The sequence below is a fragment of the Cryptomeria japonica genome, chromosome 5 (genome assembly GCF_030272615.1).
Source record: "Cryptomeria japonica chromosome 5, Sugi_1.0, whole genome shotgun sequence".
Taxonomy (NCBI): domain Eukaryota; kingdom Viridiplantae; phylum Streptophyta; class Pinopsida; order Cupressales; family Cupressaceae; genus Cryptomeria; species Cryptomeria japonica.
In genome coordinates, this window is record NC_081409.1 from 860505772 (window position 1) to 860532678 (window position 26907).

At 37.2% G+C, this 26907-nt stretch overlaps 1 protein-coding gene across 1 annotated transcript in view; it reads left to right on the top strand.

Moving 5' to 3' along the window:
- LOC131033824 (protein CNGC15b) overlaps positions 1-26907 on the top strand; it is an 80042-nt gene that overhangs the window by 51748 nt on the left and 1387 nt on the right. Inside the window, exons 6-7 of the mRNA XM_057965111.2 lie at positions 26306-26417; positions 26512-26748. Of these exons, the coding sequence (XP_057821094.2) occupies positions 26306-26417; positions 26512-26748 (349 nt within the window). The remainder of the gene's footprint in view (positions 1-26305; positions 26418-26511; positions 26749-26907) is intronic.

Consider the following 26907-nt stretch of genomic DNA (forward strand, 5'->3'; position numbering starts at 1 on the left):
CCCAAAGTCTCCAATAACCATTAATGGTTAATTCAACCCTCCCACATGGTTAAAACATTTGTTTGACTCAACCTCTACCCAACCACAAAGGTCTCATCAAGCATTTAATACTTTGACCATGATTATCTCTTAATCATTTGCACAAAGGTTTATCTTGGGATTAACTCCTAATTCAGTGGGTAATCCTAATTTAGGCTTGACCCTTAGCCTTTAGATAACCATGAGGTCTTCTCAGGCCTTTAATGCCTCCAACCTCTTCTCTCAACCCAATCCTGTGTTGACACTTGTCACTATGTCATTGGTGCAAATTGTGCACATGGATCCCCAACTTTCAAGCTTGACCCTTGATTAAACCATTCAATCCTGGCCATCCATTGCTCCATTTTTCCTATAAATAGAGCCCATTCCTTCATAATCCAGATCCTGAAAACTTGTATGCATTTAGACTATAGCCATTTTAGAGAGCATTTTAGCATAGCATAACTAAATCTTGTCTTTTTAGTTAAAATACATCATTTTAGCATTACTATTAGCTTTTCATTTCATATTTGGAGCTATTATACAAATCTCAATCCTCCATAAGCATCCATAGTGCAAAAAGCTGCTGAGAGCTACACTATTTTGGAACTTGGAGAGGAGAGGAACAAGGGAGAAGAAGCTAAGGCCATGCTAAGAGGCAGTTGGAGATGTCTCATGATCATTTGTTCTATTTATTAGATATATTTAGCATGTTTCTTTTAGTGTCTCTTTTGGAATGCCTTCATGTTTTAGTTTTTGATTGACTAACGTTAACATCTTGTGTGTTTTGTTTTGATTGATCAAGAACTAACAATTGTGCCATTTAGGAGGGCATCATTTGGTGAACCCGACGTGAATCGAACACGCAACCTTCTGATCGATTTTTTTTGAAATTAACATTTTTCTTGTTGAAATTGCCACACAGGTCGCGCTTCGGCGCTATTGAACGCGTTTTAGCGCTATTGAAAAATTTCTTTTAGCGCTATTGACCATAAAGTAGCGCTATTGAAAATGTTTCAGCGCTATTGGAAACATTCTAACGCTATTGTCACAGTTTCAGCGCTATTGACACACTTCTAGCGCTTTTGTCTTCTCAGATTTTTCTCTTCTTTCAGCGCTACCGTTTAAATTAGCGCTTCTGCTCATGCAGACTAGCGCTATTGCATGAATCAGCACTTCTGCAAAAACACAGACTAGCGCTATTGCAACAGAACGTTATAAAAAAAAGGCCTTGTAACCAATAAAGTATATATGGAATATAACATTTAAGTATAAGTGACATTTCCTCTTATCTTTTCTCTTTCTTATACTTTAAGTTATATTCCATATATACTTTCAGGATGTTTGAGAGGGGTTTCAGACCTCTAGGAGTTGAAATGCAAAATCTAGTTTTTGGAAGATCCTCCAAATTTCAGACTTAGTCAAATTTCAGGGCATTTCAGGATCAGGATTTGTAAAATTTGTAACCGAAAAATCAAAAATTAGGCTTGTGGAAGCCCCCCTTTGAGCATTGATTTTATTAACTTGTTTCTTTTCTTTGTGCAGGTTAACAACACAACAAAAATCACAAAAAAAAAAAAATTTCATTTAGTGCTTAAAAAGAACTTAAAAACACACAAAAAAAAAACAAAACAGTTTTTCATTGTTTTCTAGTTAGGGATACATTTTGTTTTGGTGCTTAAAATCAACAAAACAAACTTTCTTTCTTGCATCAATTGGGACTTAAAAATCACAAACCACACTTCAAATTTTGGTGCAAATAAAATACACAATCCACTTGTTTTGATTTTTGCAAGCGATTTTTACTTCATGCAAACGTGTTTTCCATTAAGTTGACCAGGATTTCAAATTCTAGAATACAAAAACACATTGCTTTGAAGTTAAAAAGAACACCATGACTGTTGGAGCAACATCTCCAAATAGTTAGATCATATTGCCATGATGGATTAAAAAGAACAAGTGAATTTCGTGTTTGGCATGCTTGTGCACAAAAGTCAGTCGAGTGGACCTACTTCTAACACACACTATCCTCTCCCTTGGCTCTCGTGGTCCTAGGTGCAAGAGAAAAGTGTTAGTAACACTCAAATTTTATCTTTTTAAGAGAGGCCTGCCAAGGGATCGATACTCTTGGGAACGACCTCGAGCGGTAAATCCTTCGAGCCGCTATAGAAATCAGGTGAGAGCGAAAGCTGTAGCCTTGGGTATAGCTGTTCCTACAGTGTAACTGGCCGAAAGGACAAATGGGCCCCACCACCAGTTACAAGGCTCTTAAGTGAGTCACTGCAGAATGAACTTATGTCCAAAGCCATCGAACATGACTAAACACCTTTAAATAGTAGCCCACCTGTTCTATTGATTGAGGATATTTGAGGTATAATTTAGTGCAAGAGCATAGATGGTTTTGCTCCCAAGATACTCACCATACATATTTCCTTGAGTAGAAACATAGCTTTTTGAAAAGTCACTTGTGGCTTGATAAAAGTGGTGACTCCCCCATCATAGGGATCATCTATTTGTTATGCTCGTGCAAGACTTAGTATATCACATCCTTACCTGCCACGGCGGGATTCATAAGGTATGTAGTACCAAAGTCAAAGAAATATCAAGATGTGGGCTAAATTTATCACAACTGGCCATTTGACCATAGGGATAAAGAGTGTTTGAAGTGTGTTCGTTTTACAGACCTAGTGCAAATTGAGCCGACTTCAGGCTTTGGAATTACACCTTAAAATAAATCTAAAGGAAGGGTCAGAAACAAGTCCAAGGATTGGGTTGATCTAGACCCATACTCATTTGTGCCTTTGAGGCTACAATCTTGTGTTTGTGTGCTTGCTTTGTTTTCTTGTCAAAGAAAAATCAGAAAATCAACCCCAAAAACAAAGTATTTATCCAACATCTGTCAACACAACCAAAAACATCAAAAACAAAGTGCAAACAAACAAAGAGTCAAAAATTTATGACCATTCTTCACATCTTGCGAAAGAAGAAGTGTCATCAGAATATTACCTTGAAAAGAAGACCATTAAGCTCAAAAGCTTTAATCAAAAGGAGGAAATTCTTCTATCTCAATAGACAAATCTTTGTCTCACATAGAGTCTTTCTACATCGCATGCGTCTATACCTTCAAGGTAAAACAAACGAATTTGATTCTGAATCATTAAACCGAAGAGCTTTTATGCAATATAGAGCTCTGAGTTATCACAAAAATCAAGGAGGAAAGATTAACCCCAATTTCTTCCCAAACATCTGTATCATCTACAACACAGCTCGAGAAGTGCCACCAACGCCTGAAAGGGAAGAAACAGCGTTTGTCCCATTTGTGACACAAAGTTTTTATTGAAGTTGAAAACAAAACATCCATCATCTTACTCATACATTATCATTCCATCATCAATACATCCCAAAACTCTCAAAACATTAAGAGGTTCTTGTCCCAAGTTCTCTTTTAGATATTGCTTGAATCAAACACATCACATCACTTTTTAGATTGTTTCTACATCTAGGATAAGCTCATCCTAAGAGACACATCTACGCAGGTTAAAACTAGTTCATGAGTGAATCCTCTCATTGCTAGGTAGTCAAGAATCTGTAACACATCTCAGATTTCTCTACACCTTATCACATCAAAACTTATCAAAACAAGCAAGCAATTCAAAGAAGGAATTTTGGTTACATCTACCTTAGAGTGCTAGAGACCTACATACCACCAATCCACTAAAAACATCCATCCTTCATCACCAACTCATCATCATCTTCAATCAACTTCAAAAACAAATTTGCAAACAAAATGGCTCAAACCCGATCACGATCAAGGCAGCGAGAAATAGAAATTGAGGAAGAAGAGGACAACCTCAATGAATTTCAAGAAGCACTTGGAGGAAATGTGAATGATGAAAACCCAAGTACACCCACTCCTTCAACAATCGAAAGGGTTCAGCATAACCCTCATTTTAACAGATTATTCGATGAAATACTAAGGAGCAATGCGGATGCTCACTTTTTAAGACTCGCTCAAGAAGGAGCCAAACTCCCCTCAGACTTTGATCTTGCCCAATTAAGACAAGCATCAGAAAGACAAAGTCGCCATGAGGAGGAAAGGCGTAGAGATCCCATCAGATATAACATCCCTCGAGGTAACCCACCACCTCCTCCTCCTAATGAAATAGAGATGTTGCGGCAACAAGTTGAGAATCTCGCCCAACAACTTCATAGTGGTGTTAAGACCAGTCAATTCTCACTTAACGACATCTGTCCCTATCCGTTTGATAGGAATCTTTATATGCCACCTTTTCCACGCGGGTTCGAAACACCAAAATTTGAAAAATATAGAGGAAAGGGAGATCCCCGCGATCATGTCCGAGAATTTCATTCCGCTTGTCTTGAAGTGGCTTATGAGGACACATACCTAATGCGCCTTTTTCCCCAAAGCTTGGGAGGAACAACCACATCATGGTTTTCTCGACTGCCAGGTGGCATTAGAACATTTGAGGAACTCATCCAGAAGTTCCTATCTCATTACTCTTATAATATTGAACGCGACATCACCATGGCTGATCTATGCAACACCAAACAAAAACCAGGTGAATTATTCTCAGTATTCCTGCAACGATGGCGCCAAATGTCTAGCAGACGTTCTCTTCAGTTACCTGAACGAGAACTAGTGGAAATTTTCATTTCCAACTTAAACGAAGAAATGGAATTTCACCTGGATGTCAAAGATACTGATTCTTTTAACGATATGATCACCAAGGGTATAAAATGTGAAAGGGCACTCATCAAAAAAGGACTCATCAAAATCTTTAATGAACCCAAAGATGGTCCTCGCCCGCGCTTCAATAGCGATAAACCGAACTTCTGGAACAAGAATAAGAATATCGTCAACGATGGAGTTGTGGATGCTCGAACTGTCCAAAATGCACAACCTGTGGTTCGGTTTGTAGGACAAAATCCTCCACCTCAAAATAACACAAATGTTCTTCCTAATCAAGGTCGCATCACATCTCAGGATGAACCAAGACCTCGTCCACAAAAACAAAAACGCACATACACTCCCTTAGGGGAACCCATTGAAACAGTGATGCGACAACTCATTTCTCACAATTTGATCACGCTACCTAAGTTATCAAATTATGAGCCTCAAGTCAAACCGGCATGGTGGAGAGATACTGAACATTGTGAGTTCCATCAAGGAAGAGGACATAAGACAAGTAATTGTCATCGATTGAAAGATCTCATTCAAGATCTTATTGACCGAGGAGAAATTGAAATTGAAGGGCATGACCCAAAAACAACCAATAATGATCATCAGATGTTCAAGAATCCACTTCCATCGCAAGATCAAAGGGGTCCTTCCACTTCCAGACGAGGTCCTGATACCACTGATTATACGCAGGCTGCGTATAATTACACTGTCAATCACCTGTATGATGCCAGTGAACAAATTGCAACTATCACCTTCAAAAATCCCACCTCAAATTGCAATGTTGTTACACGTCGTGGCAAGGTCACCATAAAGGCAGCTCCACAAGGCACTACCTCCATCCCAAAGCAGTACAATCTTGTGGAACAATTAGACAAAACCCCTGCACTTATATCCATTTTGGAGCTTTTGCGTCTGTCACCCTCTCATAAAACAATCTTGGATCACGCACTCCAAGAGGCGTCAGTCCCTGCAAACCTAAACACGGACCAATTTCAAGCCATGGTTGGAACTCTAAAGTCATCACCTTGTCTCACTTTTTCTGAAAGTGACAACTCTTCCTTCCAACAACCTCATAACGCTTCGCTACACATTGAAGGCTTTGTCAACCAACACAGGATCAAGCGAGTCTTGATTGATAATGGAGCAGGCCTAAACATTTGCACACTACAATTGGTCACAGCATTGGGATATGCAATAGAATCAGTGGATCCTCGCAAGAAGATCACCATCAAGGCCTATGATGATGCAGAGCGTTCATCCAAAGGAGCTGTGGTACTACCAATCCGAGTAGGCCCCGTGGTAAAACACATAATCTGTCAGGTTCTGGACCTTCCTCTGCCATATAATCTATTATTAGGGAGACCTTGGATACATGCCATGCAAGCTGTTCCATCTACCTACCATCAATGTATCAAGTTCCCACATAACGGTACAGAGATCACAATCCTGGGCGATGCAAATCCTTTTGCATTTTGCCATAATATTAGCCATCAACCAGAGATTACTGTTCCTAATAATAGAGAAGCCATTTCCTCCACATCATATGTAAATCCCGCCTCTCTTGCCAGTTCAAACACCCCTATACCCAAGCAAGAAAAGCTTAAGATGAAAGTCGCAGAGGAAGGTCCCGGGGAATATAACTTAAGTCAACTCTTTTGTGTGGGACAAATGCCCACTTCTCCTAGAACACATGGTAAGCCACAACAGTTACTCCAGCAACCACTAATCACACCAGCATGTGCCTTGACGCCTTTCATCCTTGGAAAGAGTCAAGAGGAAGAGACACAAGATGAGGACCTAGCTGACTGGATCTATAAAGATCCCATCACCACTGACAAACCGCAAGTTACACTTCCTACGGAACAATATGGCAAAGGCCTCCTCATTATGCAAAGAATGGGATATGATGGTCAGAGTGCTTTGGGATCCTGCAAACAAGGACGACAAGAACCACTGCTGCCAGAGTTCAAACCCAAAGGTAATACAGGCCTAGGCTTTGAAAAAGAAGTCCTTCCTAAACTCAGATTCAAAGGTAAACCCAGCAAACCATTTTGCCCACCTACTGCAAAAAGGACACCTTTCATAATCAAAGCACCATCAAGCAATATTGCCACTGCCCCATCGAGGCTCACAAACCCACCCCAACCATCTACAATACCAATCATCCCACCAAATAAACCAGTAATACCACCAGCAGTACCATTAGCAGTAGCAACTGCATCAAAACCCGCCACGACATCTATGGCACCAGCAGTTCCTGCAGAAACCACTGAGTCACCATTGTCGATACTTCCAATAACAAATCCTTTAAACCCCATCACGGTTCCTGCAGCATCGATCACCACAAAAGTACATAAACCAATCACACCTGCAGTATTTAACTCCAAAGACGTCCCAGTATGGTATAGCAATCGGATGCTGGAAAGTGATTCAGAGACCGACTCACATGAGTGGGAATTCGATTCAGTGCAACTTAACACTTCAGATGAGGAAGACACATCACCACCTCCACCCCGCAAAGACATCCCTGTTTACGGAGAAGCACAGATAAAGACCACTTGGGTACCTGAGCTGGAAACATCTTCCACAGACCCTACGTCTCATCCTACGCCTGATTCTGACAGGGAGAGTACTATCAACGACCTTCACCACACCATCTTAACCCTCACTGATACATCACCCGCACTTAATCTAATCGATGAAGTAATGCCTATTATACACCCTGAACTCATCGAATGGAACCAACCAAATCCCCCATGTCTTGACCTCTTCCAGAACGATGAGGCTATCATTGACTTTTTGGAATTAAGGGATAATCTACCAAGCGGGGATCACAAAGCTGGATTCGCCATTCAACTTAATAGCGCAGCATACTTCGGGGCGGATGCCAAACCCTTCAGCTGCAAAAATATAACAATAAAACATGGATCTTCCAGTGAAAACCACACTGTGGCGCTGTTTGATCCGACAAAAGTAAAAAGAAAGAGCGTATCCAACGGTGAAAACCTCTCTGAGGCGCCTGAGGATGAAGGGTTTGACATTCTCCCTGCTAGTACACAACAGGAACGATCAACGATCCTCATTGAGGAGACCCAAGAATACAATGTGGGGACTCCTGAAAATCCTCATATCATACATCTGGCATCTCTTCTCACTCCAGAGGAACAACCTCAATTTATAGAGTTCTTCCAACAGCGTCAGATCAACTTTGCATGGTCATATGCAGACATGCCTGGGCTTGATCCTGATTTAGTCATGCATCATCTCACAGTAGCAAAAGGAGCCAAACCTGTCAAGCAGAAGCTTCGTAAGATGCATCCTCAGATTGCCGTGCTAGTCAAAACAGAACTCAAGAAACTCCTGGATGTTGGTTTCATTAGACCAATTGATTATGCAGAATGGATCTCCAACATTGTACCAGTTGGCAAACCAAAAGGGGGCATTCGCATTTGTACAGACTTCAGAGATCTGAATAAGGCATGTCCTAAAGATGACTTCCCCCTACCAAATATCGACATCATAGTGGATTTGACAGCAGGACATGCCATGCTTTCACTCATGGATGGCTTTTCAGGATACAATCAAATAAAGATCGCACCAGAGGACCAACCTAAGACAGCCTTCACATGTCCATGGGGCACATACTGCTGGAATGTAATGCCTTTTGGTCTAAAGAATGCAGGAGCGACCTATCAAAGAGCAATGACCACCATCTTCCATGACATGATGCATGCTATGATGGAAGACTATGTGGATGATTTACTAGCAAAATCACTTACTAGAGAAGGACATCTTCACATCTTAGATAAAATCTTTGATAGACTGGAACAGTACCATGTTCGACTCAACCCAAAGAAATGTGTCTTCGGAGTGACCTCCGGGAAGCTTCTAGGATACATTGTCTCAAGCAAAGGCATTGAGGTCGATCCAGCAAAGGTTAAAGCAATCATGGACATGCCACCTCCAAAGAATATCAGTCAGCTAAGGACATTACAAGGACGGCTTCAATCCATCCGAAGATTCATTGCACAATTGGCTGATAAGTGTCACCCCTTCACACACCTGCTACACAAGAACATACGCTTTCAATGGGATGACAGATGCCAGCAAGCATTTCAGGCACTTAAAGACTATCTCATGAATCCACCATTGTTGATGCCACCAGATCCAAGTAGACCGTTGTTACTCTATATTTCAGCAACAAGTACAGCATTGGGTGTACTACTGGCACAACATAATGCAGAAGGAAAAGAGTGTGCTATTTACTACATCTCTCGCACACTGGTTGGCTATGAACTCAATTACACACCTATTGAGCGAGCTTGCTTAGCAGTAATCTTGGCAGCCACTAAATTGCGGCACTATCTATTGACACACAAGGTACAACTCATCGCAAAGATTGATCCACTCAAGTACTTACTCAGCAAAGCAGCATTGACAGGTCGCTTGGCCAAATGGGTAATGATTCTAAGTGAATTTGACATCGAGTATGTGGACCGTAAAGCTATCAAAGGGCAGGTCATTGCAGATCAGTTGGCTGATGCACCTCTCATAGGTGATCATCCCCTCATTTCCAATTTTCCAGACGAAGAGATATTCATAATCACAGAAGTACAACCATGGAAATTATATTTTGATGGTTCATACACTAGGCACGGCTCGGGGGCAGGCATTTTGTTTATCACACCTCAAGGAGATAGCATCCCGAAGTCTTACAGGCTCACATTTCCATGCACAAACAACATAGCAGAATATGAGGCTTTGATCACAGGACTCAGGATAGCCATACAATGGAAATTAAAAGAACTTCAAGTATATGGCGACTCACAACTGGTCATTCGACAAGCAACTGATGAATATCAGACCAAAGATGATAAACTCATGCCATACAAGCAAATGGTGGACAATCTAAAGACATCATTTACTACTATCACTTTTGAGCAGATACCAAGAGATCAGAATCGAGCTGCTGACGCTATGGCTACTATCGCATCTCTCCTAGATCTTCCACAGAATTCAACACGCTACGAGTTCTTGGTAGAACAGCTTTGGATTCCTGCTTATGATATCCCTGAATCCGAAATGATATGTCGCCTTGTTGGCTCCGAATCCCCATGGTACGGTGAGTTCTACGCCTATCTTCGCGATCACACCCTTCCTCCCAACCAATCGAATAACCAACGAAAAACCTTCATTCGCCAAACTGCTCGATATACCCTTATTGCCGAAACCCTATACCGACGTAGTCTTGATGGTACTCTCCTTCGATGTCTGGAACAAGATGAGATAACAAAGGCTTTGGAAGAGGTACATGAAGGAATTTGCGGGACTCACTCAAGTGGTCCATCACTAGCCAAGAAGATCATGCGAGCTGGATACTATTGGCCATCTATGGAAAAGGATTCCTACTACTTTGTCAAAAAATGCAAGAAATGTCAAGTTCATGGCGACCTAATACATGCACCAGCCCAGGAACTACAACCAATCACAACATCGTGGCCTTTTTGTCAATGGGGTCTTGATCTTGTGGGAAAAATCCATCCATCTTCATCCAATGGCCATAAATTCATTATTACCGCCACCGAATATTTCACCAAGTGGATCGAAGCTGTTCCACTTACCCAAGTCACCGGCAAGCAGATCGCCTCATTCATCCTCAATTACATCATCTGCCGGTATGGTGTACCCATGTCTATTGTCACAGATAACGGTCTCCCTTTCAAAAATCAGGATGTTCGTGAACTTTGTGAGAAATTTCATATCCAACACCGCTTTTCCACTCCCTATTACCCACAAGGCAATGGTCAGGCCGAAGCATCCAATAAAAACATATTGAGAATCCTAAAGAAGACAGTCAATGATGCCGGTCGTGATTGGCATGTTCAATTGAATCCAGCATTATGGGCATATCGAACTAGCATTCGAACCCCTACAGGTGCAACTCCTTATTCATTGGTCTATGGTGCAGAAGCTATCTTACCTATTGAGGTCGAGATACCGTCACTACGGGTTTCCTTGCACAATCTCATTGATGATGACGCATACAGAGTCTCACGCCTTCAGGACTTGGAGCTACTTGATGAGAAGCGACAAGCTGCATACAACCATCTCAAAGCCTATCAGCAGCGCATGAGTAGAAGCTACAATCACCGAGTTAGACCTCGTACATTTGAGGTAGGTGATCTTGTTCTTCGAGAGAATCCTCGCAACCAACCAAACAGAGAACATCAAGGCAAGTTTGAATCAAACTGGCTGGGCCCATATGTTGTCACTGCTGTGTTCGGGTCCGGGGCATATCAATTGGCTACACCAGAAGGAGAACCGCTCGCAGATCCAATCAATAGCATGCACCTCAAACGGTTTTATACCTAAGGTATACAGAGCATCAGGTTCCCCTACATATCAAGAAAAATACCAAAAACATTCAGAAAATGTCCTGAAGAAAATACAAAAACATTCAAAAAAGTAAAGAAAAATCATGCATCCAAACGGTGAACAACCACTCCGGTGGCACCTTGGGTAAGTGCGATGGTGAAAACCTGGCAAACAGGCGCCACTCGTAAAGGCAATAGCTCCATTATCTTTCAAAGCTTATTGCGATCACATTCATGCACACATACATCCATCCATCCCAACCATGGCTTGTTATTTGATCTGCAATTAAGAAAGTACTCCATGCGTCTAGCATCCCACCTTTTCATAGTCAGGTCTACAAACTGGGGGCAATACCCTTACCCTCGTAATGGAAGTGGATTCTACATTTTCTTATATATCATTACGCTCTTCATTCAAGCAATCATCAGAAAATATCCAAAAACATTCAAAAATGTCTCGCAAAATCTAAAAACATTCAAAAATGTCTCGCAAAATCCAAAAACATTCAAAAATGTCTCAACAAAATCCACAAACATTCAAAAATTGTTTCACAAAATACAAAAAACATCAGAAAACATTGAAAATCACACAAAAACATGACAAAACTTTGTACATACCCATCTATGCAGATACCCAAACAAGCATTGACAAACTACTCACACACTGACCACTTACCAATCAACCACACAATCCACATCAACAATCCAAACTGTCTTAAACAAGGATGCATCCTTCCTTATCAAAACAAAGACAAGATGACATTTTCTTTGACAAGAAAATTATGTTAAGCTATCAAATACTTGGTTGATTAGTGAGTAATTCATTTGTTTGTCTGTATCGGGATCTTTCAGCATTGTTTTGTATCATTTGCGCATCATTTCCGATGAAGTTCTGGGGCATGTACTAATGGTGTCTACGTGGGAAGTTCACCAAGCTACGTGATCTTAGGCCAAATACAGTCATAGATCACTACGGCTTGCTGACTACAGCGTATACCTCGACCATATGGGCATGAGCCATTACCAAGGATCCTTATTCTTTATTCTTTATGTAAATATGCTGTTTGGTTGCAGGTACAATGCTCATCCTTTGGTTCCTCTTCCTCCAAATTGGATCAAGGTTTTATTTCTTAGTACGGTATGCACTTGTCTCAGGATCTGATCAGCCTAAGATCAAGGAGGACAATCCAAGTCATGCATGAAAGGAGATAATCCTTGTCTGTTCCGCAAGCAATACTCTGGTCAACTTGATCCATTATATCAAGTTGCTTGTATTAACTTGCTATATAAAATCCATGTAAGAAATACTCTAGTCATCTTGAATCTTTATGTCAAGTTGCTTGTATTCTCTTCCAACATTTTAAAGCTCAATGATGAAAATAGAGCACTATGGATCGTCATCTCATCTCATCTGTATATATTGCATTTCGTTGCATTCCACCCATCCATACATTCATAATAGCTGCATATCATTCATACATAGTCATAATAATGCATACTCTATTTTCCTCTTCTTCCATAGGAATGAGTCATAAGTCCTCCATATCTTCTATCTAACATCAAATCCCCCCCTCACCCTCCCTATCTTGATCATCAGCATCACATACCTACATCGTTTCCCAATCAACCTAATCAAGCCACGTTCATCACCATCCATCTCTAAATAGGAGGGATTGTGTTTCCTATCCTAAGTCATCCAATAAGCCAAGCAAGTTACTCTGTCTGCACAGGTACATTGACTCACACACACCTAGACTATCAACAGATACTCTGATCAAGTATCTTCGGGTCTCAATAGGTAATCGATTATGGCAAACCTAGACTACATCAGGCATTTATCATAATGACCTAGTCTCAACGGGGCTGCCATGATTCCCCACAACCATCCATCACATGAACACACTATCAATTGATCAACCAATCAAACACAATCCAACGGACAATTACATCAATTGTCTACGTCTCAACGAGTATTTTGCTTCATATACCTTGACTTCATCGGGCAATTACATCAATTGTCTAAGTCACCAACAGGTCACTTTGATTCACTTACTCAGACTTTATCATGTCCAAGCAACCAACTGACATCAACTGTCACGCTTTGACTTGACCGGGGCAATTCAACAGATTGCACCAGATTGTCCAACCAATTTTGATCAATTGTATAGCATCAATCAAAACCCCACACTACATTTGCTATGTATCTCTTGCATGACCTCAGGGTACTCGCTGGCTTGTTGTTTCTTCATATTCACTCCATTTTCTCCCATTCTTTCATCATTAGTTCTAATTTCTTCTATTCTACCTCCCCTCCGCTTTTCATTCTTTTTCGAGAGATCGCCCGATTTTTCAAAAAAATTCGGCCCATCCCTCGAGGGGGCATACCACCCATTAAATTTACATTTTATGGGGCATTTCTTCACACCTATTTTTCTTTCTTTGAAACGATGCGATAAACCGCACCGTCTCAAAGAGGGGCAAATGTAGTCACATAAATCTGTCCATTTTAATTAAATGAATATTTCGTATTTATTTGATTAAAAATCCACTAACCATCAATTAATTAAATTAATATTTAATTAATTCATCCCCAAACATTCTTCTATTAATTAAATAAATTATTCAATTTATTTTAATTAATTCATTAAATCCAATTCAAATCAATTAAATAAATAAAATCAATTTATTTAATTAAATCCCCCTTTTCCTCTTTTAAATAAATTAACATTTATTTAAATCATTTTAAAAACCCCCACTTGCATTTTCCTACAAATGCAACTTGCACACATTATTGAAATAAATGAATTTTTATTTCAATAAAATCCTATTTTCCCTCACCCACCAAATCCACTTGCAAAATCTAATCCCCTTCTAGATTCTTCTAAACCCTTCCTAATTAGCCTAAACCATCCCCTAAATATTGTCACATTCCTAAGCAAAATGGAGTCACTTCTCAAATGGCCCAAAGTCTTGGATAACCATTGAAGGTTTTCAACCTTCAACCACCAAAAACCCCAAAGTCTTTGAAAACCATTAAAGGCTTCCAACCTTCAACCACTTAATTCCCCAAAGTCTCCAATAACCATTAATGGTTAATTCAACCCTCCCACATGGTTAAAACATTTGTTTGACTCAACCTCTACCCAACCACAAAGGTCTCATCAAGCATTTAATACTTTGACCATGATTATCTCTTAATCATTTGCACAAAGGTTTATCCTGGGATTAACTCCTAATTCAGTGGGTAATCCTAATTTAGGCTTGACCCTTAGCCTTTAGATAACCATGAGGTCTTCTCAGGCCTTTAATGCCTCCAACCTCTTCTCTCAACCCAATCCTGTGTTGACACTTGTCACTATGTCATTGGTGCAAATTGTGCACATGGATCCCCAACTTTCAAGCTTGACCCTTGATTAAACCATTCAATCCTGGCCATCCATTGCTCCATTTTTCCTATAAATAGAGCCCATTCCTTCATAATCCAGATCCTGAAAACTTGTATGCATTTAGACTATAGCCATTTTAGAGAGCATTTTAGCATAGCATAACTAAATCTTGTCTTTTTAGTTAAAATACATCATTTTAGCATTACTATTAGCTTTTCATTTCATATTTGGAGCTATTATACAAATCTCAATCCTCCATAAGCATCCATAGTGCAAAAAGCTGCTGAGAGCTACACTATTTTGGAACTTGGAGAGGAGAGGAACAAGGGAGAAGAAGCTAAGGCCATGCTAAGAGGCAGTTGGAGATGTCTCATGATCATTTGTTCTATTTATTAGATATATTTAGCATGTTTCTTTTAGTGTCTCTTTTGGAATGCCTTCATGTTTTAGTTTTTGATTGACTAACGTTAACATCTTGTGTGTTTTGTTTTGATTGATCAAGAACTAACAATTGTGCCATTTAGGAGGGCATCACATGCCTTATCCCAAGTTCATTAGACACTCCAAGACAACAAAAAAGTTACAAACTCATAAGACGTGTTGGTGTTTGTTTCATATTATCTATACCACATCAATCTTTACAAAATAATGAATTATGCTAATAAGATTGGGAAGAATATGTTAAAAATATATGGTAATAATATAAACAAAAATATATTAGAATATATTAGAAAGAGTGTAGGACTAATGTAGGTAGTAAGATTCCAAAGCCTATGTTTCAATAGTAGGGTAATGGAGTAAGAAGATTACTGTCATGGAGTATAATTTGAAATATTGACGACGGAAAAAATTTAACATAATCAAATTTAAAAAGATACCAAGAAAGAAGAATATTTCTAAGAAATAATACAAATAAGAGATTATAGACCCAAAATTTTAGAATTAGTATCCAATATGATGAATCATAATATACTATTAAGTTATGTATTGAGTTGTAATATTTTCAAGAAGTATGTGTAATTGTAAGTAAGTCCATTAAAAAAATTAGAGATTAACATAACATCATCAAGTTTACCCCCTATAGTATTTGAAATTTACGAAAATGGAGTCTAGCCTAAGAATTAAAACTAGGAACCATTTTCAAACTGTCATTCAGGAACAACCAATTAGGCTCAACTTTAATCTTATAGGAGAGATGGGAACTATGACTAATTGTTCCCTTTTTAATATTGATTGGATTTGATTGGATATGATTAAATTGAAGATACAAGATATAGGTTAAATGGTGTAAAATTGATAATATTTAGCATAAACAATAACACAAAAAGGAATCTATCTCTAAAATTTGAGCCTAAAAATGATAGACTAGTGTGTTAGTCACCTTAGTCTTGACAGGTATCTTGCAACCTAAGACTTCATATTTCATATCAAGATGATCTATAGATCATGCACTTTGAAATTCAACCAAAAAGTGTCAGATGGGTGTGCTAATTGACATAATCGATGAGTTATCACCTATTAAAAATTTGGAACTAGAGTTCTCAGTTTGTAATATGCAACTCTACAACTTTTAGTAGTTTGATATGTAACTTATAGACAGAAAAGAAGGAAAATGTTATGTTCTGTAGGGTCTTGCCCAATTCAAACCCCATATAGGAATTATCCTCCACTACAACTGTGATTGATTGGAAAAGGGAACTTACCCTTGATAGGGTAGAGGAAAAATCTGAAGTGAAATACTAAATCGAGAAGATTATAGCTCGAGATTAATAATGGTAGTAATGCAATACTCTTTAGATAAGTCCTCCAAGTGTTGATGCAATAACATGCTAAATTATAACAAAATCCATCATGAAAACATACTTGAAGATAACTTGTTGTAGCTTGCTACTCCTTGTACTTAGATCTTCTCTTGAATGAAGGAATTAGAACATGAAATGGAATTGCTAGATGATGAAATATGATCAAATAAATTATAGAAGATGTATTTACAAAGGGTTCTCAAGGTATTTTCACTTTTAGGCTAACTTCCAACGGTCATTTAAAATATCAAGATTATATCAGAAATGGTCAAAATCGACACTTTGAAATATTCTTGAATATGATCCTGTTTTGAATGGATTAAGGAACTAGTCACCATAGTCTATCTAGAAAGGGAAAAAATAGAGGTGGTTGGAGAGTGCACAATCCTAGGATATTGGATTAGGTCACCTTATAAGAATATGATGATAGTTTCGATGAGATAAAGCCGAAATAGGCTGAAAATGACCTAGAAAGAGGCACATTTAAGAAATAGCCCAAAAAGGAGTGTGAAATTGTAAGGGGTTACAATTTATGGCAATACAATACTATATTCTTGGTTTACATTTTCCACCCTAGAGATGTTTTTTGTAACATTTTTATTTTCATTGAGTTTAGTGTTTAACAACTACATTAATAGATAAAAAAAATTCAATGCAAGTTATTTGGCATACATAGATCCCTAAAAATCTGCCAAGCTTTCCAAGATTCAAGGTTAATAATCTCTATGTAGATTTGTAATTGTGAATAACAAGAAAATTTTAATGGTGCTAAATATTTCAATAGGAAGTATAGTTCATCTCAACCAAATCCAAAAGATCATTGAATATAAATGTATTTTGTATACAAGGTATGTGCACCAAGATGGTGAACAAAAAAGTGGACAATCACAAAAAAAACATCTAAAATGGACAAAACACATACATATTTTTAATAAATTAAAAAAATATGTATGTGTTAAGGCTCAAAAAATCCATGCCAAAATTTGTGCAGATTATTTGAATTAAAAACACACGTGTTATTTAAAATAAAAACATATACACACTTTTACGAGAGCAAAAGAAACACACATTATAACACGTATGTGTTATGTTAAATAAGCAAAACATGTACATGTTTTGCTGACGTCAAACTATAAAAGGAGCATGCCCCAAGATGCCAATGCATTTGCCCTTTTCTTAGGTTTTTTATTAGGATATATACATAAAATATAACATTTAAACTTATACTTTAAGTTATATTTTATGTGTGTATTGGCAGAGTGTTTGAGAATAATTTTACATCTCGAGGAGTCATAATGCAAACGTTAGATTTTACAAGATCTTATAATTTTTTAGATAGTCAAATTTTAGTAATTAGTAGGCTCCTATCATAATTATCTTTCTATCCCTCTATCTCATGCTCTTTGTCTCCCACAAGCTCTAGGCCTATTTGTTTTCAAATCTCTCTCCTTCTCTTCCCTCTCTACCTCTCTCTATCTCACTCACTCCTCTCTCCCCAAGCTCTAGATATTATAATTTCTCAGACAGTCAAATTTTAACCACTAAGATCTTGTTAGAATTCTCTCTATACCTCTATTTTACTCTCTTTGTCTCCCTTGAGCTCTAGACCTATCTCTCTTCCTATCACTCTCCCTTTCCCCCTCTCTCCCCTATCTTTCTATCTTGTGCTCTCTCACCCTTCTTTTATCTCCCCTCTCTTCTCTACCTACCTCACACACATTCTCTCCTCTCTATCTCGCCTCTCACTCCTCCTTCCCACCTTGCTCTCTCTCCTTCCCTCTCTTTACTTATCTCTATCTCATCTCTCCTTATCCCTACACACATCATCTAACTCCCTCCCTACCTCTACTTCTCTGCATACCTACCTCTCTCTCTCTCTCTCTCTCTCTCTCTCTCTCTCTCTCTCTCTCTTTCTTTCTCTCTATCCTACCCTCCAATGATCCTTCTCTTTACATACCTCTATCTCCCCTCTCCCTCTCTCCATAAACCCCTTCTCTTTACATACCTCTATCTCCCCTCTCCCTCTCTCCATAAACCCCTACCTCTCTCCCTTCCTACTTCTATATATCTACATAAATCTCCCTCTCTCTTGCTCACTCGCTCCCTCCTCCCCTCTCTATTTCTCTTTATGTCACACTCTTTGTCTCCCCTGAGCTTTATACCTATCTCTATCCCTATCACTCTCCCTCTTTCCCCTCTATCTCACTCTCTCCTCTCCACCCAAAGATCCAGACATATTTTAACCTTTCTCTCTCTTTCTACATAACTTCCTCTCACTCCCTTCCTACCTCTACTTTTATACATATCTCTCCTTCCTTCCTTCCCTCCACTCTCTCACCTTCTATCTCTACTTAAATATCTATCTCCCCTCTCCCTCTCACTATACATACCTCTCCCTCCTTCCCTAGCTACCTCTATTTCTCTATATAAATATCCCTCCCACCCTTTGTCTTTATACCTAGATCCCTCCCTTGTTCCCTCTCTTTGCCTCTCTATCTCCCCTCTCCCTTTCTCAATTTATCTCTTCTCTCTCTTTATATCCATATATCTTCCCTCTTTCTCTCTTTATCTCCCCTTTCCCTCTCTCTACCTACCTCTCTTTCCACCTTCTATACTATTATTTCCCTAAATATCTACCTTCTTCCCTCCATACTACTATTTATCTCACCTCACTCTCTCTCTCCCTACCTCTCCACCCCTCTCTCCTTCCCTCTCTATACTCTCTATCTAACTACTTGTCTCTATCTAACCTCCCTCTCTTTCAATGCCTCTCCTTCCCTCCCTCACTCCACCTCTTCATATAAGTATTTAGAGAGAGAGAGAGAGAGAGTAGTGTGGAGAAAGGGATGTAGGAAGAAAGAGAGAGGGTGGGAGGGAGATTTATTTAGAGACATAGAGGTAGGTAGGGAAGAAGTGAGAGGTATGTATAGGGAGAGAGAGGGGAGATAGATAAAAAAAAAATAGGGTTAATTTGTCGTTGTAAATCTTGACCATTTATCATTAGGCCATAGATCTAATGGTGGATATAATGTATGCTTTATTTTTCCTAGAAGGCAACCCTGTATTATAAGGGCATTGTATTAGAGCTATGTATTGTGATGTATTCAAAGAATCTTATAGTTGTTGAGTTTCCTTTGGATCTTCGTTGGTGATACCTTGTAATAAGCTTGCTCTACAAGTCTATTGTAATCTATTGTTGATTTCTGAATAATATATTGGGAAGCTTTTGAGGTGTGTAGTTTTCTCCCGAAAGGGTTTTCCCCATGTAAATCATTCTATTGTGGTATGTATATTATCTATGTTTTTTTTTAGACTACAAGAATCGGGTATAGCACCCCCCCTATAAACTGCAGTGTGCAAGGTAAAATTTTTAATGTGATTGGTGACACTGGCGTGACATGTCCTTTAGTACCATGTATGATGGGGGGAGACTATAACTTGTGATCCACCACTAGAAGCTCTTGCTAATTGAGCTAGGCACCCAGCCCGCATATTATCTATGTTTATTTGTATTAAGTTTTCATAATTGTTGTAAAGATTTGTAAAATGTTTGCATTACCCTCCTCTCAAGGTTAGTGTAGGAAGTTGTTCCACTACCTACTTGAATTAATTTCATTTTCCTTGTGGTCAAATTAATTCTTGCAATATTTAATATCTTTATTTAATGCAGCTAATTCACTAGTCACATGAGACAACAATCTTCACAATGTTTGAGTTTCATCTAAAAAATAATACATGCTCAACCTTCCTACTCATATCTATCTAACCTTATCACAACTTATCTCATCCATCTTCCATTATTTGGTTGTGTACTAGGCTATAATACTAATGCCAATTCTAAGATTAAATATGCAAAAATAGTGATAGAAGAGGATTACATTACAAATGATAGAAACAAATACGCATAATATTTTTTTACTTATGATAACAAATAGAAACATGATGGATGCATTAAATCCCATTAATATCATAATTTTAGATCCCAGTACTTTCATGCTACATAAATAACATTCAAAAATGTTAATTAGAATCTGGGATGCAAATATCCTAATAATTGATCGTTTTCATTTACATGAAGATTTGTTGGCGTTAAACACCCAAAACATCACATAGTGCATAGCTTTGATATTAATCAAATGGATTAAAGTCCAAAAATACCTATAGAGTGCATAGCTTTGATATCAATTTGAAGGATAAAAATCTAAATAAAACAAAAAGACCAATGCTTTGTTTCCCAAAACTATCAAAATACACACAAATAACAAAACATGAAGATGACTAGAGATAATTTTATATTTTATATTCAATCATCAAATATCATTTAAAAACTGATTTTAAAATCAGATTACAATCTTGATTACAAACTAAATTTTTGCAGTGAGATGGAGCTACACCCAATCACAAACAATCTATTTTAAATGATCTATAGTTGCTACCAATTTCTTCCAATTTGGAGATTCTTTGAACCCCCTATTACTCTACTGGTCTAGAGCTATACATAGACTTTTATCTTGCTCTAGAACTACATGCTACTAAACTTCTCTCTCTTCACAAACTAACACTTTGTTGTTGCTACAACATTCTTTTCTTAGAATTTTTGTTCACTTTCTTCTTCAAAATAACTATCCATTGAAAAACATTTCTTGTATTTTTCTCTTCTTGTCATTCGAAAAATTTCCTACTCAAATTTGAATTCAAAATTACCTACAAGGATTTATTGTACTAAAAAAAAATATTTATTATTGTTCTACATCAGGGGGAAGATGGAAGGATGAAGAATCCAAAAAATATCCAACAAGAGTCTTTGACAGGTAGGTGGTTGTAGGAGTGGGTTAGGACAATAAATTTCCAATGCTCCCCTTTGTCTTGAGTCATCTTCCATGCCCAAATCATGATGCAGGAAAAATTGTTTGTGAACAATCATTTCTATATACTAAATAAAATAAGGCACAGAGGCAAGTGCCTAAAGTATGGCAAGGAAAAATGACCATTAAGTGCAATCATAGGCTTCAAAAAAGTCAATATTGAGGAAGATGGAAGGAAGCTAAGAGTGATGAGCCCATTTTGTTCCCTTCCAAAGTAGAAGTTTTAAATATTCTAAGATAAATCTATATAATTAATGAAATCCATCTATTTGGGAGAAAAAACATGGGAGAGAATAGGTTAGAGTTTAAGTGCTAAATCTCTAGAAAGGATCTTCTAAGGGATATTCAACAAGGTACTTGACCTTTACTATAGATCTCTTGGGGTTTCTAACTTCAAGTATGGACTTTACACTTTCACTATTGATTAGTTTCCTCAAATATTTAGAATAAAAGGTTTTAATGCATAACTTATGTAGGTCATTTTCAATACTATCCCAAATGGACTTGTAGAATTCACAAGGGAACCCATCCAACCTAGGGGCTTTATTTTGGACACCATAAAAATAGCTTCCTTTAAGTATTCTAAGGTGAGTATCTAGACATGCTTAATATATTGGGAGTTAGAGATATAGTTAGGGGCCACATTAAGAGATTATTGCAAGGTATCTTGATGCTCTAAAGTATATTCCTAATTTAAATATCTACGTATAGTGTTGGAAAAAACATTAAAGAATAGGAGGAATTTATTTCAAGAGTTATTGACCTTCACAAATTTGTTTGATGGATGGATATGAATGATAGGAATGTACGGATTAAATAAATTCCTTTGAACCTTTGTTGATAATTTTTAGTTAGTGGAGCCTAGCCTTGATTTGACCCCCTTGAACGAAATGAGCATATTCAATCTACTTCTGCTGGCATAGCTAAGACACTTAAAGATATGTTACAAAATTTAAAATAGTTGCACTTATAGGGGAAAATGTCTTGGCAAACACTAAGAGTGGAGGCACCATAAAGGTGATGTAGAAAACATGCTAATTGGTGCCTATAAATATGAAGGAAGGGGGTAACATAGGTTATGGCATAATTCCACCATGAATCTAACTAGTTTTATATATGGATGAGGTTCTAACCTATGGGCACGTTGTATGTGAGTAGAGGAGGCTTCGTGATTGACAATTGATTTGTTAAGAAAGAATAAAATCTTCATTGACTTGGACGAGGTAAATTTTAAATTCACTACAAAAGCATATTGGAAAGTGTGTAGAAAAGACAATGTTCACTAAAGGATCCACAATTAAATAATAGTAGCTAGAAAAATAAAAGAAAGATTAAGTTAACATCATGGCATGATCCAAACTCTCAAACACCTTGTTAAGCCAAGCTCATAGATTACTCCAAGTGTATAAAATCAAATAATCTTGATGATGACTAATATTGGGATTAGAAAGCCCAAATTTACTGCATATAAAAAATCACATCTCTCTTTCTCTATCTATCCAACACATAAGCAAGACTCCATATTTGTCATAAGTTATCTCTATTAAAATAAAATCTCCACATAGAACTGAAGTGGTGGACATAATTGAATTAGAATTCTATCTTTAAAGAGGGAGGGATTTTCCAATTGCATCATTCAAAGTATAAACATTCATAATTCCAAATGAATGAATATTAGTGTTGAAAAGAGACCATAGAGAATAGTTAGTGGGGTCATGTCCTTGGTCTTCTAAATGTTGACGCCACATAGATGATAGAAGGGTGAGAACACTACCCTACTTAAATTCATGATGAGTACACAACATATGGTTCAAAGGTCAAAATACATAGAACCAAATTTTAGTATCTTAAAGATATAATGTCTAAACTTGAGAATTATAGAAAAACATCATAAATACATTATTTTTGTGAGTGGTCCATTAGTCTATTTAAGTTCAAATAAATATAATTCATAAGCCTAGTTTGAGAGGAAACTCCTCATTACCCAACACAACCAAAGTAGAATAATTAATCTAATGCATAACTTTGTGAGCTCTAAAAAATTTCCTAGATCTAAAAGTGAAGAGGGGCATACTAACTCTTTTTTAGCAATTCACCCTCTTCTAGTTACTCTATTAAACTAGAAGACCTCCTTTTCTTAGAAAGAGGAGGTGAAGTTCGATGAGAATTGGGCCAAAGCATGGAGTTGTGTCACACTTTGGGCCAATGGAGGGTAGTCCGTCCGGACTACCCCCGAGCCGCGTGGCACCACATGGCGCTTACGTGTCGTCAAAATGGTATCGGGAGTCCGGTCGGACTCCCTTAGTTCAAATGGCGCCATCCAAAAAAAAATCATTTTTTTTTTAATGTTAGAACCAAGGGTAGTCTGACCGGAATTGAGTTCGGCCGGACTATCCTATGTGTCATGTAATGTGGCACAAAAAAGGTGAAAAACTCTGCATTTCTAAAAATTTTCACTTTTGCTCAATTTTTCTTCAAGCATAATATTTTTTTACAAAAATTGAAAAATACCCTTTTGTAGAGCTTGAAGTCACAAATCTAGAGATATAATTTTTTTAGTATTTTGATTAATTTTAATATTTTTTATTAATTAAGCATTGCGAGTAATTTTTTAAAGTTCAAAAAGAGGCTGATTAGAAATTTAAAAAAAATATTAAATGATATTTTAAAAAATTAAAAATATATTTTTCACTAGGTGAGAGAATCTTCTCGAAAAGGGTATTTTTTTTTGGTTAATGATAAATTTAGTAGTCAAAAGGTGACGTCGAATGAAAACTGTTAAATTTAGCTATATTGGACTTCAAAATATTATAATGAGAAAAATATTCATCAATTTTTTTTATTTTTTTTATTTTATTTTTAATACTGCATATATATGTTCTCTATTTGGAAAAAAAAATCAGAAAAAAATAAGTCCATTTTCAAGTTTTTTGGTGGCCCCGACTAGAACCCCTGATTTTCAGCTTCTTTCAACAATGAAAAATCTGTCTTTGAATTTATTAAAAAAAAATCAACTTTTCTCCAAAAAAATGTTAAAAACAACAGACATAAATTTCATTCATATTTCTACATTTGAACAGTTTACATCATTTCAATATTCAATTTAGAAATGTCACTTTTATATGGTCAAAGTTAAAGAGTTTTAGTTGTGTTGACCGGTTCCTTTATAAAAGTGTGACACAACATTGTTGGCTGGTTAAGAAACTTGGGTTGACACTGTCAGTAGGGTTCAAACTAGTCACCTCACTAGATGCATTGATAGAGGGGGAGGGTATAGCTTTTCTTGAACCTAAGGAGTTTGAAATATATTATGAACCTTTATTTCTTGAGTGAGAAGGTATAAAAGAAGTCTTGTTGTGATGAAATTTATTTGTCTTATGGCTAACAATAATAGAGCAACCTTCATGTTCTTTGATAGGAGGTGGAAATACAAAAGAGGTCTAAGTAGTGTCCATTGGGAAATAGGAGACGAAGGCATAATCTCAAATCTTATGTTCTAATGGTTGACATTGATAATAGGTGTTTAGGAGGTTACCTGAAAGAAAATATGTCTTTATAGTTTGGCCAACATGAGTATCAACAATTTCATTGAGGTAATTGGAAAGGTCCACCTCAATACAAGCCCATCACTAATTATAGGATAAATAGAAATTCTCTAGTTTGACAAACACAATTAAGCCTATAAAACAGGCTATCTATCTCAAAAAACTCTAGCAAGGAAAGGGTATATCAAAGCATTCAACATAAATAGGGTCCTTAAACACTTGGCATTAGAGATCCAAAAATCCTACATCCAAGGTTTGAAAATGAGTACCAATAAACAAACAATCCAAGGACCATGATTAAGCACTACATTTACATGGTTAGCTTTAGTGAACTGAAAACTAAAGAACTCTTTGGTGAGGTTTTCCATTGTGACAAAGTAGATTCCATGTGAGGTTTGGCCCTTCCTCGCCCAATCTTTTAGCATGCTTTTTAAGGGGAACCTAGCCACAAAATATTCAACCAAAGTAAATGATTATAGCTAGTGACATTATCAAATTCTAGAATAGGAAGCACAACATTGGGTCATGTCTTAGAAGCCACATCTCATGAAATAATTTTGGTATAGAAACTTGAAGGTGTTTGGATATAGGTACTATTGTTTGTTGTCATTAAACCTTCAACTCCAACAATATTTTTTGCTAGAGAATGAAAGGTTGAAACCATTTGAAGTGGGTGAAAAATTATTGCAAACATAGAAATAAAAAAGTTGTTGCAATAAAAACAAGTAAAAATACAAGACTCCAACTTTTGAAACAAAATGACATTGACAAAAATACACACAAGAAACCCTAACCTATGATATTTTCACCTGTGTTTATGAAATGATCTTTGGAATGACAAGTTTTCTATTAGTAGTGATTTTATTTCTTTGTCCATGCACATTAGGGGAGAGGGATCAAAAGGTGATAGGGATACCAATACATGCTATGGTAGTTGGACAAAATGGAACCAATAGTGGTGCCCTAAAAATGTCATGTCAATGCTTATCCCCAAAAAAGTATCTCTAAAATGAAAAAAGTAACCAACCTTGTGATGCCACATCAGCACACAAGTAAACATGACTTCTTGCATCTATTGATCTTATCACAAATTGGGACCATTTTGGACACCTTCACAAAAATACATGCCAATGTGACATCATATTTGGCCATGTGAACTTGAAAACAATTTTTTTAAAGTACGAGACTTGACAAGTCAACTGTTGTACAAATTTGAAAGAAATTTAAAATAGCCACATAAAAATTTGAAAAGCACAAATTTAAGATGCACACATATAAGACCTTCTCTCTAGTAGTGATTAGTAGTGATTATTAAATAAGCAGACTGGCGAAACACATAAATATATGCTAACAATGTTAGTATTTTAGAAAAAACGAAGCAACATATCAACCGGAAGCTTCCTCCTTGACATAAGTGAGAACCAGCTTTTATATTTTTCTATTTAATATGGATACATTTTCAAATAGGCAAAGCTTGATTAATTTGATGGAAAATGACACATAGAAAACAAAACCATATTAAATTCTGCAATGATATAATTTCACTTTGAAAGATCAAATTTATTGTGTTGTAAAATGGGATGGAGGATTGTAACTGTGCTGTGTGCTTGCAGTTCACTGGGGCAAAATCTTGCAACCAGTACTTTTGGTGGGGAGAATATATTTTCAATTATTGTTGGCACGTTGGGTTTGATATTATTTGCACGTGTGCTTGCGAATTTGCAGGTCAATATACTTTCTCCATTTTTGATATATTTCTTCATTCTAGGCTGAGTAGAATGTTTTTCATTATGATACTCAAATATGGTCTCTCCTACAGACACTCTTGCAGTCTCTCAAAGTTAGGGTTGAGGAATGTAGAGTACAAAGAGGTGATACAGAGGAATTTATGGAATACCGTCAACTACCTCAAGATCTCCGTGAACGTGTTCGTCGCTATGATGAGTACAAATGGGTTGCTACTCGAGGGGTTGACGAAGAGACAATTATGCAGAGCTTACCCATGGACCTTCGACGCGATATAAAGCGTCACTTGTGCCTCAACATTGTACTGCAGGTAAGATTTGAAAATTGCTTTGGCTTAAATATCATTCTATCTATAAGAGAATATACATATAATTCTTTTAAAAGAAATGTTGTTTAACAGGTTAGCATATATAGATGTAAACTTTAGTCTTTATATAGTGAATTACAACTATTTGAGTAAGCATACATC